The following is a 22,991-nucleotide window of genomic DNA, read 5'->3' on the forward strand; positions in this document are numbered from 1 at the left end:
CACTTTATCTCTCTTCAAAACTTAGTAAATAGACCTCATTTTTTATTATTTGTTATTTATTTAATTTATTTATTCATGCATTGTTACAGCCTTGTGTAGTAATTTGATATGTGGTTTTACATCTGGATCATTAAATAATCTTGACTTTTATGAACAGGGAGTGCTCAGGTTTTCCCTCTGCCTTAATATTACTTCTATTCAAGTGCACTCAATGCTTGTTATCAGGATCCCAAGGTGTCTGGCCAGCTGACAATATTCATATTCTACTTCATGTAATCAAACTACTAGCCAGGAATGGCTGCAAATTATGGCCCAGAGAGGAGTTTAGTGAGATGTCCATTACACTGCTCAGGCCCTGGTATTTTACAGACAGACCTGAAAATCGCAAGGTCAATACTTACATTATTCTATGCTGGACATCCCTTTTCCACTGACATGAAAATCACAGGGTTTTTTCACATGAACGCACAGCTAGCTACCCGGGATTTTTGTCAGTAGAAACAGCTACAAGTCAAAAATCCAGGGTAAATTAACATGGGAATTTTACCCTGGTCACAAGTTTTTAGCGGATCTTTCCCAGGTGAGCTGCTGAGAAAACAGCTGGTGTCATTGCCCAGGAACCTGAGACCAGACACCTGAGGAGATGCTGGGAGAAGCTGTTTTCATGCTGGTCGCATTTAGGAGAGCTGGGCACACATGCTACAATTTGGCACTGGGCACAGGTGGCCGAGCACAGAGAGGGCACAACAAAGGCCATTTTTTATGACAAGACAGGTTTTATTGCGTTTTCCCGGGATTTCCCTTATTCAGTGGAAACGGTATCAACCTGGGAAAACCCCGGGAATACAGTGCAGTGGAAACGGGAACATTGGAGAGTGAGGCCGGCAAGATACTGGATAAAAAAATCTGGATCTGGGAAATGTACAGTTCCAAAAAAATAAAAAGACCTATCACATAGGACCCATCATACAGTATCTTCACTAGCCTTATGCTGGAAACATGGTCAGATAAAATGCTCGTCAGACATTATTTTTAAATCCCGCTTCTTTAAGACAAAATGACAGTATTAAGCGTTCCGGAACTCTCATGTCTTCTTTGAAGAAATTAATAATCAAGACTGAACTTTGGGATGCTACCAGGAGTGTCAGAGGAAATGGCTACAATAATGCTGGAGCTTGAGGATGTCTGTGAGCGTCAGGTTACGGTCCCTGATTTCAGAGTGGGTAGATGCTCCAGAAACTTAAACTGACACCGTGCTCCAGACCAGCCTTATACACAGATGGATGATTCTGGAGTATCCCTATATTTGATTGCTTCTTTATAATGCTATTTTCACTGATTTTATTTTTTTGTTACTTGAAGTCTAATGTATCTTTCTCTGCAACTTAGTTTTGCTGTCAGACATTTCTGTGCTTTGACCTCTCTCATTTTCTTAGGGGCAGGGTCTTTTTGGCTTTCCTCTCCTTTTTTATGTTTTTGTTTTACACATGGCAGATGAGATTGTTTTACTCAATTTGTATGACTAACCCACCCACCAGAAGCTAAACCACTAAAAATAATACATTCGGCGGGATGTAATACCGTCCAAGATTACCGGAGGTGTGGGATGCCGGGCGACCTCTGGCGTTTTTTTTAAAGAGGCAATCATTTACGAGGCAAAACCATGTCTTGTAAGTGACTGCCCCTTTAAAAAAACAAAACACAAAAAAAAAAACAGATCAGCTGGCAGCCCGTACCTTCGGCGTTCTCATACTCTACTACATCCCACTGTAGGCCTCTAGAAAGTAGAATGTCAGTTCTCAGGACAGCAAAAGAAACAATTAAAAAGTGCACAATCTCTCTTATGGAGCTGCTGTGGCTGTGTTCAGCCTACGGTAGGTTTCTGTGTCCCTCCTGTATGTTCGGTCTTTGATCCTTGTATTAGTTCCAAATTTGGCACTAACAGCATTCAATGAGTGTCTCATGAGCAATATACATCCATGGGCTTAATGGAGAATAATGACAAAGAGGTAAGGAGACTTAGGGCCGGATTCAATTACATGCAGTAATTTACTACACTAGGTAAAGGGTGTTATCCTTGGGCTTTACCTCATGGAGCTATTCAATTACAACCTCTTTACCTCACGCGGCTAATACGAATTAACCCATACAATATGTATAAGTTCACGAAGATAGAGGTTAACAGGTTCACAGAACCCGCAATCTTGGCATGTAACCCAGATTTGTGTTCAAACCTCATCATGCTCAAACAGAAACCAGTGTTACAGTAACTGGAGCCTGCAGACTATAATTGAATAGCATTGGTAGATCAATTAACTGTGGCTAATTGAATCCAGCACCCAAGAATCCTAACTGCCATGTTACAGGCTGTTTTTGAAAAGTTACAGTTAAGAGCTAGTTGGTTGGTAGTTTATCTCTCTCCACTTTATCACTCTCCAAGGCTTAGTACATCTGTCCCTAACGCTCCTCTGACGCACTTCTATATAATTGGACACGTTTATCAAAGGAATGAGCAGCGTGCATATACCAAAGCACTGCACCAGGGTTATATGTCTGTCTGATGTTCTACAGTACATCGCTTGTAAATTGGATTGCCACCATACATTTCTTATGGTATCACAGGGGTGTTAGTGCTGTCAAAAGGACAGGCCACTGACAGTCTTTTCACGGCAATTTTAGAACCACATTTACAAAACATCTCAAAACATGCCCTGAGCCATTGCTACAATATCAGGCTCTCTCTGAAATCCAAAATAGTCTCTTCAAAGCCAAAAAGACTTTTTTCATTTAGAAAAGAATACACAGACCATGTGCTGCCAGAAGCATGCCAATTACAGAGACATTTTTCAAACTGTAAGAAGTCTTCCAGGATTTAAGACAGGCTCCAATTAGAGTCACAGCATCATCAGCTTACACCAACAGCTAATTTAAATAAAATCTACGTAGGAATTAAAGCAGTAAATGTAATAGAAAGAAAGAAAAGCAGAGGCACAGCTTTATAGCAGGTAAATTCAAGAATAGCTGTATTAATCGGCCTTTACTGATAATGTTAGGCTTTTCAAAACTGTGAGAGATATACAGTAAAAGATTTCTTATGAAAATATACATTTTCTCACAAGGGGGTTGACGGGGGGCGACTTCCAGGTACCATGTTAAAGGCGCATATCCAGACAAGGGGTCTGCTGGTGCAGATAATCCCGTTGTGAGCTGCCCTTAATTCTGTCTGCCTGTGATTCAAAATTATAGACACTGTTGCCTCCAAAGACAGCAAGTATTGGTGATCAATTCTTTTGTTGGGGTTTGAGGAGAAGGGGAGCCTGGCATGCAGGAATTAGCGGGAGACAGAGCCTGACAGGTAGATGTATGAATTTGTCTTTTTGCTGCGTTATGGGTGCTGGAGCATATCGGCTTTTTTTTCCGGCGACATGCTCCCGCACTTCACCTGCATGTATGTCCCGCTGGCGAGGTCTGTTACCGCTCCGTTATGTTGGTCTGCCGGTGAAGTGTACTTCTGTGTCATAGCGTGCATCGGTGCGTCTCTGCGCATGCGTACGACATCTCCTTCCCACTGACCACCGCGCCTGTAGTTGTGCGCATGCGCGTCCTCTGTTCTGAGACGCTGTGAGTGACTGCACACACCACTAGGGATGCAAGAGTGTCACGTGATGCAAATAACTTTATTCACAATTAAACAACAAAACATGTCCGTCGCCAAGATAACAGAGGAGAAAGGAGCCGCACCGCAAGCAAAGGAACGTCGAAATCGAAGACTGCAGGTGACGAAGCGGACATCCGTAAAAGCAGTTCATACATCTGGTAAGTTCCGCTCCCGCTGTCAAGAGGATAGTGACGGCGAAAAGGGGAGGGGCCCGCAGCGCAGCACGAAAAAAAAACCTAAATCTTCATTCATACATTGGGAGGTGCGGTAACTGCAGCACATAGCGTGCACAGTCACCGTAGAAACACAGAAACAACGTTCATACATCCGCCCCTGAGTCACAACCAAGGAACCAGAGATGGGGGCTGTAGTGGAGTGGATAGATTAGAACAGGGGTTCTCAAACTCAGTCCTCAGGACCCCACACAGTGCATGTTTTGCAGGTAACCCAGCAGGTGCACAGGTGTATTCATTACTCACTGACACATTTTAAAAGGTCCGCAGGTGGAGCTAATTATTTCACTTGTGATTCTGTGAGGAGACCTGCAAAACATGCACTGTGTGGGGTCCTGCGGACCGAGTTTGAGAACCTGTGGATTAGAACATTGGGGCATAGTAGGAGTGAGAGGTAAGCAGGTGAACTGAGATCAGCAATAACCAGAGGAGCATACACAAAGCAAGTAGAACAGATAGTGGAAGCTCACATTTGAGAGAAGTGAGGGCCAAGTATTAGGAGTCAAAAGGTTGTGACCGAAAACAAATTAAAAACTGCAGAATAAGGGAACAGAAGGACATTAAGAAATACATTCAAAAAATAGAATTTAAGGGAACATAAATCAAAAGGAGATATTTTATAGAAAGTGAGGTCTACTGGCATGTGGGTACATCTGGTGGCAAATGGACTGGTTTGACAGACATGCAAATCATGTGGGGAGGTCTGACAGTATATAAGGAAATATGAGGGGTACGTAATGGGTAAGTAGGATGTCTGATGGTATGTGGCTAGGAATATAATACCCTTCATTATTGGGGGGCTCATAGTACATACTTGCTTTAGGCACTATGGATCCATACTACACCTTTGTGTCTACCAGGCTGACGGGTCAAGGGGGGGGGGGGAGAACCCTACCCTTCATTTGTGTTGGACCCACAGTTTTTAATGGCAGCCATGCAGATCCAGGGAACATAGAGGAACGGTCCCTCTAAAAAAAGGTAATTTGTGAAATATATGTAAATTTCTGTAGTAATCACAAAGACTACCTGCTACTGCAGCGGTACCAAGACAAAACACATTACCAACTTTTGGCTAGCTTGAGGGATAACGGCTTTACATAGTCTACAGAATACTACAAAACGGGAAGACCAATTTCTTTAGGAAATCACTGCAGTTCACAAAGTGGAACTATAATGGCCAAAATAATAACACTCTACTAAAATGACAAGTATTGATGCACATACACTGTACCTGTTCATAAATCTCTTTGTAAGTAATAGTTTGCTTGCTGTCTGTAACAGGACTGTCGTGGATAACAGCAACGTCATCTCCTCGTCCATTTTCTACGTGACGATCAAGAGCATTGTAACAAACATTAAGTTCTCCTCCAGTAAACCTACAATAGAACAGATTACATGTTTTCAATATTCAGTAACAGAAGAATAAAACATATCTGTCAATTTGAGACAATAGCCAAAGACTTAAGGGTTCTATATGTACTTTTTTCCCCAAAACAACCTTGTTTATACTTTATAGTAGCTAAATACAGTCTAAATGAGATCTGCTATATGCCTTAAATTAGAAATAGTTAATTATGAAGCACAGTGCTAAAACAATTTGAACAGTTTAATGTCTAGTACCTATTTTATCTAAATACATACTATAATGTATAAAGTCAAAGCTACAGAATTATTTCTTGCAATGCTAGAATTATATTTCATTATGTGAACACACTGCCTGGTGATGGGGTGGGGTGCGGCAATGCCCACATCTTCCTCGTCATGGCTGCAGGAAACTATGATGACCCATAAACTACAGAAAGTGTTAAGCTCCCATCTCCACTGGGTTTGGTTTATTAGATCCGACAGGAAACTCAGACAGTCAATAGGTCGACAGTAAAAAGGTAGACACCTGAAAAGGTTAACAGGTACAAAACGTCACAGTAAAAAAGGTAGAAATGGAATAAGTTGACACAAAAAAGGTAGACCGTTTTGATTTTGCATTTTTGGGTGTCACTTTGTATGTTTAACCACATGTGGCCGTAATTAGTGTACCGCTTCACTCGCCATGCTTTGGGCAGGTTACTATTTCCAATCGTAGTCAACGTGGATGGTAAAGTATGAAAAAGTTGTAAGAAAAATTACAAATTCACATGGTACCCCTTTCCCCGAATGCTGAGACCCCCTGTGACTGCTGTCACAGAAGGTCCCTTCAGGCAATCAGGGAGCGCCACGTCCTGGCACTCTCCTGATTCCCTATGCGCGTCTGAGCTGGCAGACAGCGCATCGCATCAGCACCTCCATTAGTTTCAATGGTGGGAACTTTGCGGTCAGCGGTGGGGTTACCCGCGGTCAGCCGCTGACCGCGGGTGACCTCACCGCTGACCGCAAAGTTCCCACCATTGAAGATAATGGAGGGGGCTGTGCGATGCGCTGACAGCTCAGACGCTCCCTGATTGGCTGAAGGGACCTTCTGTGACAGGAGTCACGGGGGATCTTTGCATTCGGGGAAAGGGGTCCCATGTGTAAACATGGGACCCCTTTCAGTCCGTGTGGAACGGGTATGCGTTTTTTTGTTTTGCCAAGTACGTGGATTACAATAAAAGAACCGGACACTGGATCAGGTGAGTATAATTTTTATTTGCAGGTACCCTGGATTCTGCCGACAGACGGAGACGTGGACAGAGTCGGCGTGTCAACATAGGTAAGTATGTATGTGTCGGCATGTATGTAATAAAGTTTTACTTTCAAGGTGTGTGTGTCCTGTTTTTATTTGGGTATTTTTTTTGCAGAAGAACTACAGGTACCAGCGGGCCCGTTTTTCCCCACGCATGCTGGTACTTGTTGTTCTCCAAGTACCGGCTTGCGGGGGAGGCTTGCTGGGACTTGTAGTTCTTCTGCAAAAAACAATATTCTTACATTTTCAACAAGGCTATCAGCCCCCCATCCGCAGCCCATGGATGGGGGGGTACAGCCTCGGGCTTCACCCCTGGCCCTTGGGTGGCTGGTGGGGGGACTCCTTGATTGAAGGGGTCCCCACTCCTCCAGGGTACCCTGGCCAGGGGTGACTAGTTGGATATTTAATGCCACGGCCGCAGGGAGCGGTATAAAAGTGTCCCCCGGCATTATCTGTCCAGCTAGTGGGGCCCGGTGCTGGTCCAAAAAATACGGGGGACCCCTACGCTTTTTGTCCCCCATATTTTTTGCACCAGGACCAGGCGCAGAGCCCGGTGCTGGTTGTTAAAATACGGGGGATCCCCTGTCATTTTTTTCCCCGTATTTTGGCAACCAGGACCGGCTCAAAGAGCCCGAGGCTGGTTATGCTTAGGAGGGGGGACCCCACGCAATTTTTTTTTTGTTTTTTTACCATTTTTAAAAATCGAATCAAAATCTGTCAATTGGTCCGTTTTTCGACAGCGGGACTGTCGAATCCATTTTTTATTGAATATGTCGAATTCCGGCACCCGCCGGCCGGAATTCGACGGTCGAATTGTGTCGAATTTAAAAACGGGCGAAAAAGTGCCGCAATTCGCCCGGAATTGCATATACCCCTATGTGTAGAATCCTGCTTCTTGCCATTTTGTAATGGTGGATTGAGGTCAAAGCATCAAGAAATATTTTTAATGGTGTTTAGAATTATTTAAAATGCACTGTTTGACATTTAGTTCACTTTCTATCAATTTCAACCTAAAAATAAATAAGTCAAATAGTATTTTCTTTGCCCATTTTGGTACATTTTTCCTTTTCTTTTTATTCTTTTTTTTTGCTGCAGCAAGATATGACTCCATTCTTATATCACTTTTCTTCAAGACATGATGCAGTCATTAGCAGCAGCTGTACCAGTACCCAGAGCCTCCTTCTTGCAGCCGCTGCCTCAGTGTTAAGGAATGGACTACAGCCGCCCTTACTGAGCTTCCCCATCTGTCCTTCACTTCAATCAAACCGCATGACATCCCCAAAACAGAGCTGCACACTCAGGCAACTTCTTATTGGCTGTAGGAAGTGCCAGTCTAGAGACTGTTTCCTCCACTATGGCTAAGAATAGTGATTTGTGACACATTAGATAAGTTATACATGCAGCTACAGAGATGTCAAAAGCCGCACCCCATGTCTATGTGCAGAGCCTCCATGCCCTGCACTAAACCCAAAACTACATTACAATTACATAACTCCCAACAATGCTCTGCTTCTGGACTTTTCTCTTAATTTATGATTGCCATCACCTGTGCTGAAACACCTTTCTAATCCAGTAACCTGTTCAACACATGTGATGGCAATCATAAATTAAAAGTCCAGGAGCAGAGCATTGTGTCCCTCCTGGAGAGGGTCATGTTGGGAGGTATGCAATTATTCATCACGAAATCATTAACATCCAACAATACTTCAATCCTGTGTCCCCTCCAAACACAGCACTATATCACTTCTGTACTGTCATGAACCCTACCAGTGTCGTCCGGTCAGGGTAAGAAGTGTAGGCAGAGCCTCTCCGGTCATACTACAGAATCTGGTCTATACAAATGATTAGACTGATACAAAGAAGATATTTAGAACTTATAGTATAAATATAATCTTTATAGTAGTCTAATAATTTTTATTGTCAAACCTCACCAAATTTGCAGCGCTCTACTTTGTATAATGCCTAAATGAACCATCAGTTTCATATACAAAAAAGAAAACACAAAATTGGGCGCTAGTGTTTAAATTGGATGTTAGCCGCACGTCCCTGGGGCTTGGTTCCTCTGCCACCACTTTAATAGAACAAGAAAAAACAGACTGGAACTGCGCTTAATATCCAATTAAAGATTTTATTCACTCTAATACGAATTAATATATTTATACAATCACCGGCCGGATTTTATAAAATATAACATGAATATACTAATAGAAACCTTCAACGCTTCTATAGCACGTAATTAGTACATAATTAAAAAAATAAGAATTTACTCACCGGTAATTCTATTTCTCGTAGTCCGTAGTGGATGCTGGGAACTCCGTAAGGACCATGGGGAATAGCGGGCTCCGAAGGAGGCTGGGCACTCTAGAAAGATTTAGGACTACCTGGTGTGTACTGGCTCCTCCCACTATGACCCTCCTCCAAGCCTCAGTTAGGACACCGTGCCCGGACGAGCAGACATAATAAGGAAGGATTTAGAATCCCGGGTAAGACTCTTACCAGCCACACCAATCACACCGTACAACTCGTGATACTATATCCAGTTTGACAGTTTGAAAACAACTGAGCCTCTCAACAGATGGCTCAACAATAACCCTTTAGTTAGCAATAACTATTTACAAGTATTGCAGACAATCCGCACTTGGGATGGGCGCCCAGCATCCACTACGGACTACGAGAAATAGAATTACCGGTGAGTAAATTCTTATTTTCTCTAACGTCCTAGTGGATGCTGGGAACTCCGTAAGGACCATGGGGATTATACCAAAGCTCCCGAACGGGCGGGAGAGTGCGGATGACTCTGTAGCACCGAATGAGAGAACTCCAGGTCCTCCTCAGCCAGGGTATCAAATTTGTAGAATTTTGCAAATGTGTTTGCCCCTGACCAAGTAGCTGCTCGGCAAAGTTGTAAAGCCGAGACCCCTCGGGCAGCCGCCCAAGATGAGCCCACCTTCCTTGTGGAATGGGCATTTACAGATTTTGGCTGTGGCATGCCTGCCACAGAATGTGCAAGCTGAATTGTACTACAAATCCAGCGAGCAATAGACTGCTTAGAAGTAGGAGCACCCAGCTTGTTGGGTGCATACAGGATAAACAGCGAGTCAGATTTTCTGACTCCAGCCGTCCTGGAAACATATATTTTCAGGGCCCCGACAACGTCTAGCAACTTGGAGTCCTCCAAATCCTTAGTAGCCGCAGGCACCACAATAGGCTGGTTCAGGTGAAACGCTGACACCACCTTAGGGAGAAACTGGGGACGAGTCCTCAATTCTGCCCTATCCATATGGAAAATCAGATAAGGGCTTTTACATGATAAAGCCGCCAATTCTGACACTCGCCTGGCTGAAGCCAGGGCCAATAACATGACCACTTTCCACGTGAGATATTTCAGATCCACGGTTTTTAGTGGCTCAAACCAATGTGATTTTAAGAAACTCAACATCACGTTGAGATCCCAAGGTGCCACAGGAGGCACAAATGGGGGCTGAACATGCAGCACTCCTTTCACAAATGTCTGAACTTCAGGTACTGAAGCTAGTTCTTTTTGAAAGAAAATCGACAGAGCCGAGATCTGTACTTTAATGGAGCCTAGTTTTAGGCCCATATTCACTCCTGCTTGCAGGAAATGCAGAAATCGACCTAGGTGAAATTCCTCTGTTGGGGCCTTTTTGGCCTCGCACCATGCAACATATTTCCGCCATATGCGGTGATAATGCTTTGCCGTAACATCTTTCCTGGCCTTAATAAGCGTAGGAATGACTTCTTCCGGAATACCCTTTTCTTTTAGGATCCGGTGTTCAACCGCCATGCCGTCAAACGCAGCCGCGGTAAGTCTTGGAACAGACAGGGCCCCTGTTGTAGCAGGTCCTGTCTGAGCGGTAGAGGCCACGGGTCCTCTGAGAGCATCTCTTGAAGTTCCGGGTACCACGCTCGTCATGGCCAATCCGGAACCACGAGAATGGTGTTTACTCCTCGCTTTCTTATTATTCTCAATACCTTTGGTATGAGAGGCAGAGGAGGGAACACATAAACCGACTGGTACACCCACGGTGTCACTAGAGCGTCCACAGCTATCGCCTGAGGGTCCCTTGACCTGGCGCAATATCTTTTTAACTTTTTGTTGAGGCGGGACGCCATCATGTCCACCTGTGGTTTTTCCCAACGGTTTACCAGCATCTGGAAGACTTCTGGATGAAGTCCCCACTCTCCCGGGAGGAGGTCGTGTCTGCTGAGGAAGTCTGCTTCCCAGTTGTCCACTCCCGGAATGAACACTGCTGACAGTGCTAGTACATGATTCTCCGCCCATCGGAGAATTCTTGTGGCTTCCGCCATCGCCATCCTGCTTCTTGTGCCGCCCTGTCGATTTACATGGGCGACTGCCGTGATGTTGTCTGACTGGATCAGCACCGGCTGGTGTAGGAGCAGGGATTTTGCTTGACTTAGGGCATTGTAGATGGCCCTTAGTTCCAGAATATTTATGTGAAGGGAAGCCTCCTGACTCGACCATAGTCCTTGGAAGTTTCTTCCCTGTGTGACTGCCCCCCAGCCTCGAAGGCTGGCATCCGTGGTCACCAGGACCCAGTCCTGTATGCCGAACCTGCGGCCCTCTAGAAGATGGGCACTCTGCAGCCACCACAGTAGCGACACCCTGGTTCTTGGAGACAGGGTTATCAAGCGATGCATCTGAAGATGCGATCCGGACCACTGGTCCAACAGGTCCCACTAAAAGATTCTGGCATGGAACCTGCCGAAGGGAATTGCTTCGTAAGAAGCCACCATCTTTCCCAGGACCCGCGTGCAGCGATGCACTGATACCTGTTTTGGTTTCAGGAGGTCTCTGACTAGAGATGACAACTCCCTGGCTTTCTCCTCCGGGAGAAACACTTTTTTCTGGACTGTATCCAGAATCATACCCAGGAACAGTAGCCGTGTTGTCGGAACCAGCTGTGACTTTGGGATATTCAGAATCCAGCCGTGCTGGTGCAGCACTTCCTGGGATAGTGCTACTCCCACCAACAACTGTTCCTTGGACCTCGCTTTTATTAGGAGATCGTCCAAGTACGGGATAATTAAAACTTCCTTTCTTCGAAGGAGTATCATAATTTCCGCCATAACCTTGGTAAATGCCCTCGGTGCCGTGGACAGTCCAAACGGCAGCGTCTGGAATTGGTAATGGCAATCCTGTACCACAAATCTGAGGTACTCCTGGTGAGGATGGTAAATGGGGACATGCAAGTAAGCATCCTTGATGTCCAGGGATACCATGTAATCCCCCTCGTCCAGGCTTGCAATAACCGCCCTGAGCGATTCCATCTTGAACTTGAATTTCTTTATGTATGTGTTCAAGGATTTCAAATTTAGAATGGGTCTCACCGAACCGTCCGGTTTCGGTACCACAAATAGTGTGGAATAATAACCCCGGCCTTGTTGAAGTAGGGGTACCTTGATTATCACCTGCTGAGAATACAGCTTGTGAATTGCCGTTAGCACCGCCTCCCTGTCTGAGGGAGCAATTGGCAAGGCAGATTTTAGGAACCGTTGGGGTGGGGACGCCTCGAATTCCAGCTTGTACCCCTGAGATACTATTTGCAGGATCCAGGGATCCACCTGTGAGCGAACCCACTGATCGCTGAAATTTTTGAGGCGACCCCCCACCGTACCTGGCTCCGCCTGTGGAGCCCCACCGTCATGCGGCGGACTTGGAAGAAGAAGCGGGGGAGGACTTTTGCTCCTGGGAACCTGCTGTTTGTTGCAGCCTTTTTCCCCTACCTCTGCCTCTGGACAGAAAAGACCCGCCTTTTCCACGCCTGTTTTTCTGGGTCCGAAAGGACTGAACCTGATAAAACGGCGCCTTCTTAGGCTGTGAGGGGACATGGGGTAAAAATGCTGACTTCCCAGACGTTGCTGTGGAAACTAGGTCCGAGAGACCATCCCCAAATAATTCCTCACCCTTATATGGCAACACTTCCATGTGCTTTTTAGAATCTGCATCTCCTGTCCACTGGCGAGTCCATAAGCCTCTCCTAGCAGAAATGGACAATGCACTTACTTTAGATGCCAGTCGGCAGATTTCCCTCTGTGCATCTCTCATATATAAGACTGAGTCTTTTATATGGTCTATGGTTAACAGGATCGTGTCTCTGTCTAATGTGTCAATATTTTCTGACAGTTTATCTGACCAAGCAGCGGCAGCACTGTACATCCAAGCTGACGCAATAGCTGGCCTAAGTATAATGCCTGTGTGTGTATATACAGACTTCAGGATCGCCTCCTGCTTTCTATCAGCAGGTTCCTTGAGGGCGGCCGTATCCGGAGACGGTAGTGCCACCTTTTTAGACAAACGTGTGAGCGCTTTATCCACTCTAGGGGGTGTTTCCCAACGTGACCTATCCTCTGGCGGGAAAGGGAACGCCATTAGTACCTTCTTAGGAATTACCAATTTTTTATCAGGGAAAGCCCACGCTTCTTCACGCACTTCATTTAATTCATCTGATGGGGGAAAAACTACGGGTAGTTTTTTCTCTCCAAACATAATACCCTTTTTAGTGGTACCAGTAGTTATATCAGAAATGTTTAACACCTCTTTCATTGCCTCAATCATACAGTGAATGGCCTTAGTGGGCATCAGGTTTGACTCATCGTCGTCGACACTGGTGTCAGTATCAGTGTCGACATCTGGGTCTGCTTGAGGTAGCGGGCGTTTTAGAGCCCCTGACGACCCATGCGACGCCTGGGCAGGCACGAGCTGAGAAGTCGGCTGTCCCACATTTGGCATGCCGTCGATTTTCTTATATAAGGAGTCTATACGTGCACTCATTACTTTCCATAAGCCCATCCACTCAGGTGTCTGCCCCGCAGGGGGTGACATCCCTTCTAAAGGCATCTGCTCCGCCTCCACATCATTATCCTCATCAAACATGTCGACACAGCCGTACCGACACACCGCACACACACAAGGAATGCTCCGAATGAGGACAGGACCCACAAAAGCCCTTTGGGGGGACAGAGTGAGAGTATGCCAGCACACACCAGAGCGCTATATAATGCAGGGACTAACTGAGTTATGTCCCCTATAGCTGCTTTTTATATTATATATGTATTGCGCCCAAATTTAGTGCCCCCCCTCTCTGTTTTTACCCTGTTCTGAAGTGTAGACTGCAGGGGAGAGCCAGGAAGCTTCCTTGCAGCGGATCTGTGAAGGAGAAATGGCGCCAGTGTGTCTGAGGGAGATAGCTCCGCCCCTTTTCCGCAGCCTATTCTCCCGCTTTTTTCTGGATTCTGGCAGGGGTAATTACCTCATATATAGCCTCTAGGGCTATATATTGTGGTATTTTTGCCAGCCAAGGTGTTTTTATTGCAGCTCAGGGCGCCCCCCCCAAGCGCCCTGCACCCTCAGTGACCGGAGTGTGAAGTGTGCATGAGGAGCAATGGCGCACAGCTGCAGTGCTGTGCGCTACCTTGGTGAAGACTGATGTCTTCTGCCGCCGTTTTTCCGGACCTCTTCTTGCTTCTGGCTCTGTAAGGGGGACGGCGGCGCGGCTCCGGGACCGAACACCAAGGACTGGGCCTGCGGTCGATCCCTCTGGAGCTAATGGTGTCCAGTAGCCTAAGAAGCCCAATCCGGCTGCAAGCAGGCGAGTTCGCTTCTTCTCCCCTTAGTCCCTCGCTGCAGTGAGCCTGTTGCCAGCAGGTCTCACTGAAAATAAAAAACCTAAAACTATACTTTCTTTCTAAGGGCTCAGGAGAGCCCCTAGTGTGCATCCAACCTCGGCCGGGCACGAAATCTAACTGAGGCTTGGAGGATGGTCATAGTGGGAGGAGCCAGTGCACACCAGGTAGTCCTAAATCTTTCTAGAGTGCCCAGCCTCCTTCGGAGCCCGCTATTCCCCATGGTCCTTACGGAGTTCCCAGCATCCACTAGGATGTTAGAGAAACATATATTAAAAACTCAATGCACACATAGTCGTGTTACTGACTATACCACTGCTCATAGGTGACTCCTATAACCTTGCAGGCGTCCCTGCAATATATAGCATTATGTCTACTATCCGTGTTATTTAATTTTATAGCAGCAAAGGATTGAAATATTCTTGTAACACCCCTTTGTCTGCAGGGTTAGACTGAATGTCCGTCATCAGTTATATCTGTCCCATGAGCCTTAGGTCAGCAACGCGATGTTAATAATGCGGTTATGGCAAGCTTGTAAATGTCCTTCCCTTTAGCACTATGATACCAAGGCTGTCTCTGAATGCATTTTAGGCTGTAATATAACTCAGGTCTGGGAGCACACTCCCTATTCCCCCTTAGCACTGGGGTCCGGATGTCGAGCGGATTAGTTGGTTATTAAGCCGTCATGCAGAGTATGCCTAGCAATCACTTGATAATTAACTTAGCCGGCCGGCTAGAAACTCACTTATCCACTCCTCCACATACGGGTTTCACCGCCTCGATGTCCGCGCTACATGTGTAGTGAGAACAAGGCTTGGAGCGCAGCGCACGACGTGTGTGCGGGGAAGTGAGGAGAACGGAAATACGAACCCGGCATATAAGCCGGGCAAGCACGGAGAGGCTCCATACACACTGAAGAAGCCGCCGACGGTACATCGAGACATTCAGTCTAACCCTGCAGACAAAGGGGTGTTACAAGAATATTTCAATCCTTTGCTGCTATAAAATTAAATAACACGGATAGTAGACATAATGCTATATATTGCAGGGACGCCTGCAAGGTTATAGGAGTCACCTATGAGCAGTGGTATAGTCAGTAACACGACTATGTGTGCATTGAGTTTTTAATATATGTTTTTTTAATTATGTTAATTATGTAGTAATTACGTGCTATAGAAGCGTTGAAGGTTTCTATTAGTATATTCATGTTATATTTTATAAAATCCGGCCGGTGATTGTATAATATATTAATTCGTATTAGAGTGAATAAAATCTTTAATTGGATATTAAGCGCAGTTCCAGTCTGTTTTTTCCAGTTTCATATACAGTATGTGTGTAAATCGAATAACTAGCCAGTGCCTCTGCAGTCATTGACCTCATTGTACATCATTGAGCCCTACCCAGTACCCAGCACTACTCCCTAGTACTATACCACCTTCTTAAACTACATCACTGTACTACATCACTGCCAACTGTACTGACTTAAGACACATAGGGGGTAGTGCATTATGTGTACTTATATCGCTTCTCCTCCATGTATTACAGCGGCGGTGTGTGCTATGACATTGGCACGATGCTAAAAGATAGCACGTCAATATGCAGGGCAATGTAAGAACAGTCAGTGGCACTGACAGTTCAGATACCTGCAGATATCAATTTAGACAGCTGCAGGTGTTGTTGCCCATACACCACAGCATACCTCCCAACATGACCTTCTCCAGGAGGGACACAATGCTCTGCTCCTGGACTTTTCTCTTTCTCTATGATTGCCGGCATCTATGTTGAACGGGTTAATGGATCAGAAAGGTGTTTCAGCACAGGTGCTGGCAATCCTGGATTACGAAGGAAGTCCAGGAGCAGAGCATTTTGTCCCCTCTGGAGAGGGTCATGTTGGGAGGTATGCCACAGGAGGGACAGATCTGTCCATGACTGCGGCAGCTGGGGGAAAAGACACAGTGCATCAGCTCTCACTCCCCCACTCCAGCAAAGGTGATGTTCTTACATCTCATCGGTAAAGAGGCAAAGCAGGAAGAGCTATAGCGGCACAATATGTGCTGCTATAGTACATCTACCTCGTAGTGACTGGGCGGCTGCTTCTCCCACCTCCCCTCTTCACTCTTTACCTTCCACTTCTCCTGAAGATTACAATGGCGTTCCAGTAGCTGATATGGACATGAGGAAAGCACTATTTTCTGATTTTAATAACCCTATAAAGTGATCTTTACAACGGATTTGCACACGAAGTTCAAAGTGTTTATTAAAAAATAATAAACAAACCCAGTCAAAGGAGCAAAGTAACCAACAGCACATACTTTGCTCCTAATTGAAGTGCCACATAATTATTATCCTTTATTTATATGGTGCAACAAGGGATACGCAGCACCCAGTTAAATAGTACATAAACAAATAAGCAAAGCAAGAAAAAGGCGACACTGGGCGATATATCGGCCGTTCTCTGCTGCACAGCCGACAGCCAATATATTGTTAGATATATTGGCACATCAGTGTGTGTGTGTACACAAGCTGCAGCAGCCGGCGGTGATTGACAGCTGAACTGGGCGCGCGTGTGTAAATGCCCACCCAGTTCATGACGTCAGTCCCCGACTGATCGGGCAGTGTGTATGCACAGCACACTGCCCGATCCAGCTTTAGATATATCTGCAGATCAATTGATCTGCAGATATATCTGTAGGTGTGTACCCAGCATTACAGTTCAAGACAATACAGAACTTGTACAGGGTATATAAACATAGCTGCATCAGCAGACAACACTGAAATAAATATCAGGGCGGCAGGAAACTGAGGGATTTGGTGCCACCGAAGGGAGTATGAAGTAGAAGATGGTTTAAGTAAGAGAAGGAAATGCACATGAGGGAAGAGGGTCTTGCTTGTGAAAGCTTACATTCTGAAGGGGAGGGGCAGATAGACAGACAGGGGTGACACACATGGGGTAAACAGTGAGCGTGGAACAGAGGGTAAGGATGAGAGTTGGCTGGGTTTGGTCAAGAAGTGGGTCTTGAGAGCCCGTTTAAAGTTTTGCAGCGAGATGGAGAGTCTCATAGGGCCCAACAAATGAAAAGCCCCACTGTCCCCACAGGACCCTTATTTTTTTTTTTTTTTTTTAGAAGGCTTGGGGCTATACTGCTGCTAAGTTTGATCACAGTTGAAACTATTGGTACATGCAGTGTTTATACAGAATGTTTTCTTTTTTTTTTCATCTCTCTCTATATATGAACAAAAAGGTGGTCACATGACTGATGACAACCAAACTGAAGTTAAGTTTATAAGATCTATTTATCATAATCTTGTGGTTTTTTTTTTACATATATGCATATTGTTGTTCACGAAACCAAAGAAATTATACGATTGTTACACACTTTTAGGTGCTTTTTTTCAACTTCATTTGTTTAATTTTCTATATATGAGGTTCACAAATACACTTTTTCACTGATTCAAAGCCGCCACTCTTATTTAATGAGTAGTGTCTCTTAAAGTTTTACTTTGGATAGAGGTTTATTAAGTTTAGTTTCTCTCTCTCATATTATATAAAGAAAAAAAATCAGGGACGCTCAATCAGGAGAGTTCTGTGTCATAAGTGAGTTAGAAGTGCCGCTTTCAAACAGGGACGTGCTTTCAACCCATGAAAGCACGCCCTGTCACTGGATCCGCTGTCATAACTGTGTGGGCGCGGCGGAGGTGCGGACGTCAGTGGCGCAGGATGCGCCGGAGGTCCAGGTGGCGGGACGCGATAGTATTAGTGGCTGGCAAAGTGTCAGGTCCGGGTGTTTTTGTGAATCCGTTAACCCGGGACCAACCACAGGTGTAGGTGCTGGGGTATGAAGAAAGCAGGAAGGACGAAGAAAGTTCCGTTTCATATATTTATTGAAAATAACAATTCAGTAAAGTGGTAAATGGCAAGTTATTAATCACCATAGTATACTGACGTATTGCATGAATAATAGAAATAATATGCAGGATATATCTTAAAGAAAAAATAAAAGAAATGTTCATGGAATTGCGTTTAAAACAGGCTGGAGAATAAATGTTAAATTGTCCAAATATAAACAAGCTTTGATGCTGAACTGTAGAATGTGTTTAACTGGGTAATGCAGACATGAAGAAGAAATAACTGAGGATTTGCAATTAAGTTTTGAGAGGTAACTGAGAGACTGTGAAGAATTATCCTTGTAATGGCAACATAGAAAGTAAAAGTACTAAATTGGGTTACTTGCGAGTTCCGGAGATCACTGTGAGACTGTAGCAGATGATATAAGTGATGAACGGGTTAAATGCAGAGCAGAACAAACGAACAGCTGAAGTTAGTGGAATCCTTCAAACTCTGTATGGTTGAAAGCAGGCAGACAGGGTTTCCTCATGCAAGACTCTGGGAATCCAATTGTTACCAGTAGGTGCGTGATTAACTGACAGCACAGCGGGGAGCCGGTGGATCTTTAGCAGTGAAGGTTGCAGACGGGCCTCTGGGAACGGAGGCGATATCTGGACCACGGGAATCACACAGGAATGCACGGAGAGAGCTCAGAGCTAGAGCACAGCGTTGATACAACAAAGCACTGGCCCAGAGTAACATAATCCCAGCCTACTTAAAGGCAGCACAAGCACGGGATTGGCTTACACCTGCCCACAGGTGTTTTCACAAGTGCTCTGTATTACCTATTTGGTCTCCAACATGGCCACCTCCTATACAGCAGACACACCGCAGTGCCTTAGGCCATTTGGTCCCCGCACTCCCAGTTCCCAGACTCTGCATTACCTGTGCCACTGATCACGCCGCGTCCCCACACGGGCGCACAGCACCGCGAGCAACCGCACTGGCAACGGATGAACCCCAAAACCCGCAAAGGTGAGAGACCGGTTCGTGACAGTACCCCCTCTTCTACTGGTGGTCTCTGAACACCTTTGAACCTTATCAGGATTTTTGGAGAAGTATTTCTGTACCAGTCTTGGAGCATGAACATCTTCAGAGAAAACCCAGGATCTCTCCTCCGGACCGTAACCCTTCCAGTCGACCAAAAACTGTAAACGTCCATATCGAGAACGTGTGTCTACAATCTCTTTAACTTCAAATTCCTCATCTTGCACAGAGTCAACTTTAGGAAATTTGGACTGGGTAGTACGAAACTTATTGAGAATCAAAGGCTTCAATAAAGATGTATGAAAGGCTTTAGGAATTCTCAAAGATGGTGGAAACTTGACTTTGTATGACACAGGATTGAGTACCTTTACAATGGGAAATGGACCAATAAACTTGGGAGCAAATTTCTTAGAAGGAACTTTGAACCTGAGATTGCGCGTAGAAATCCAAACTTGGTCCCCCACCTTGTAATTCGGTACAGCTTTACGTTTTCTATCTGCGAAAGATTTATAACGAGCGGAAGTTTTGACCAACGACTTACGCACACAACTCCAGATTCTAGATAGACGTTGAAGTTCTTGATCTGCTGCTGGAACCTCTAGGGCTGGCAATGGATGGAACTCTGGCACACGAGGATGAAAGCCGAAGTTAATATAAAAGGGCGTAGATTCTGAAGATGAATGGAAGAGATTATTATGAGCAAATTCTGCCAATGGAAGGTAGTCAACCCAGTCATCCTGTGAGGACGATATATATAGCCGGAGAAATGTTTCAAGGTCTTGGTTGACTCTCTCAGTTTGTCCATCTGTCTGAGGATGATATGCAGAAGAAAAATTCAACTTGACATTTAAAGATGAACAAAGCGACCTCCAAAACTTGGCCACAAACTGTGTTCCCCGATCAGAGATGATCTCTCGAGGAAGGCCATGCAACTTGAAGATTTCAGAGATGAACAATCTGGCTAGTAAAGGGGCTGATGGTAACCCAGTTAATGGAATGAAATGTGCCATTTTCGAAAATCGATCCACTATCACCCCAATGGTATTTCGCCCTTTTGATGGAGGTAGATCGGTCACGAAATCCATTGAGATATGAGTCCATGGTTGTTTGGGTATGGATAATGGATGTAATAAACCTGGTGGAGAACTTCTTGGACTCTTATGTTGGGCACATTTAGGACATGCTGCTATAAACTCTTGGACATCGGCTTTGAGACGTGGCCACCAATAAGACTGTTGAATACATTTGAGAGTCTTTAGAACCCCAGGATGACCCATGAAGGAAGAGGAGTGAGCCCAGGTAAGCAGCCGTTTACGAAGATTTGTGGCGACAAAGGTTTTGCCAGGCGGAGAAACTGGAGAGGTTCGAGTCATTAAAAAGGACGTAGGATTCACAATGGCTTGATTCGTGGTAGCATCATTTGATTCAGAAGAAGCAAAGGACCGAGAAAGGGCATCTGCCTTTTTGTTCTGAGACCCTGGTCGATAGGTGAGCTTGAAATTGAATCGTGTGAAGAAAAGCGCCCATCTAGCTTGTCGTGGATTCAAGCACTGAGCTGACTGCAGATATAGAAGATTCTTATGATCAGTATAAACTGTAATGCGATGTTGTGCTCCTTCTAGAAGGTATCTCCACTCCTCAAATGCCAACTTGATGGCAAGTAATTCTTGCTCACCGATTGCATAATTACGTTCTGCCGGGAGGAACTTACGGGAGAAATATCCGCAGGGATGGACCTTTTTATCTTCAAAGACTTGTGACAACACAGCTCCTACTGCTTCTGTAGATGCATCCACCTCTAGAAGAAAGGGACGATTCAAATCAGGCTGTCGAAGAATGGGGGCTGACCCAAAGGCTTGCTTCAAATCAGAGAAGGCTTTGATTGCTTCAGAAGACCAGTTCGTAGGATTTGCTCCCTTGCGAGTTAGGACTGTGATGGGAGCAGCTAACGAAGAATAATTCTTAATGAATCTCCTATAGAAATTAGCAAAGCAAAGAAATCGCTGAATCCCCTTGAGAGTTGTAGGAGTGGACCAATCTCGGATAGCTTGTACCTTACCGGGATCCATACATAGCTCTGATCCAGAAATGATGTAACCAAGGAACGGTATGGAAGATACTTCAAAGGTGCACTTCTCTAACTTACAATAAAGTTGATTTTTCCTCAGACGTGTCAGTACCTCTTTAACTTGGTGACGGTGAGACTTTAGATCCTTAGAGAATATTAGGATATCATCCAGATACACTACTAGACACTTGTAGAGAAGATCACGAAAAAGTTCATTCACATAGCTTTGAAAAACTGCAGGTGCATTACAAAGACCAAAAGGCATTACAAGGTATTCGTAATGCCCATCCCGGGTATTAAAAGCAGTCTTCCACTCGTCCCCTGCCCGGATGCGGATTAAATTGTAGGCCCCTCGGAGATCCAATTTTGTAAACACAGTAGCTCCCTTTACCCGATCAAATAATTCTGGAATTAAGGGTAATGGGTACTTGTTTTTCACAGTGATCTCATTGAGTCCACGGTAATCTATGCATGGTCGTAACCCACCGTCCTTCGTCTTAACGAAAAAGAATCCGGCTCCTGCAAGTGAAGAAGATGGTCTGATAAATCCTTTGGTTAGATTTTCCTGTATATAATCAGACATAGCTTGCATCTCTGGGATGGATAGCGGATAAATTCGTCCCCTAGGAGGGGTTTTACCCGGAACCAGGACGATTGGGCAGTCCCATTCGCGATGAGGAGGTAGAGAGTCTGCTGCTTGTTTACTGAAAACATCCGCAAAGGATTGATACACCGGAGGTAGGTCGGGAAGGCTAATTGACCGGAGAGGTACAATTGAGGCTAAACAGTCCTTGGTACAAGATTTACCCCACGAAAGGACTTCCATGGTTTGCCAATTAAGTTGAGGATTATGTTTCTGCAGCCAAGGTTAACCAAGTATCACATCTTGAGAGGCTTTGGGAATCACGTAGAAGGAGACGTATTCGGAATGGAGCACACCAACTTTCATCTTGAGACATACGGTTCGATGAGTAATTCTACCATCTGGAATTCGACTTCCATCCACTGCTGTAACAGCAACTGCTGCTTCCAGAGGCATGGTTTGAACTTTAGACTGTAAGACAAAGGCTGAGGAGATGAAGTTCTCGGCTGCCCCGGAATCTAGGAGAGCTGAAACTTTCACTGTAGAACTTGGAACTTCTAATTGAATAGACAAGGTCGGCTCTTTCCAAGAACGTGATTCTAAAGTAACTCCTAGCTTAACCTCTCTTGAATAAGCTAGGAGCGAGAGTTTCCCGGTCGGAGTTTGCAGAATTTAACTAAATGTTCGGAGGACCCACAGTACATGCAGAGGTCACCCTGTCGACGACGAAGTCGTTCCTCCTCTGTGAGGCGAGAGCGCCCAATCTGCATAGGTTCTTCTGTCGTTACCGGAGACTGTGATGAAGAATCTTGTCGAGGCCTAGGATGATAACGTGGACTGGATTTCTCTAAACTTCGCTCCCTGTAGCGTAGGTCAAGTTTGTTACAGAGAGAAATCAATTCATCCAGTTTAGTTGGCACATTTCGGATAGTTAAATCATCCTTGATTCTCTCTGAAAGTCCATTCCAAAACGCGGCGATCAGGGCCTCCTCATTCCAGTTTAACTCTGAAGACAACGTGCGAAACTGAATAATATATTGACTGACAGGACGTAAACTTTGACGTAGACGGAGAATCTCCAAAGATGCTGAGGTGGTCCTGCCTGGTTCGTCAAAGATTCTCCGGAAGGATGATACGAACTCCTTGTAATTAGAGAGGATAGGATCACCTCTTTCCCATAATGGTGATGCCCACTCCAGAGCCTGACCGGAGAGGAGGGCAATAATATATGCAACCTTAGAACGAGCTGATGTGA

At 45.2% G+C, this 22,991-nt stretch overlaps 1 protein-coding gene across 1 annotated transcript in view; it reads right to left on the reverse strand.

Annotated features, from left to right (window-relative positions):
- ACSS3 (acyl-CoA synthetase short chain family member 3) overlaps positions 1-22,991 on the reverse strand; it is a 295,452-nt gene that overhangs the window by 192,884 nt on the left and 79,577 nt on the right. Inside the window, exon 3 of the mRNA XM_063927708.1 lies at positions 5,123-5,267. Within this exon, the coding sequence (XP_063783778.1) occupies positions 5,123-5,267 (145 nt within the window). The remainder of the gene's footprint in view (positions 1-5,122; positions 5,268-22,991) is intronic.

The sequence above is a fragment of the Pseudophryne corroboree genome, chromosome 6 (genome assembly GCF_028390025.1).
Source record: "Pseudophryne corroboree isolate aPseCor3 chromosome 6, aPseCor3.hap2, whole genome shotgun sequence".
Taxonomy (NCBI): domain Eukaryota; kingdom Metazoa; phylum Chordata; class Amphibia; order Anura; family Myobatrachidae; genus Pseudophryne; species Pseudophryne corroboree.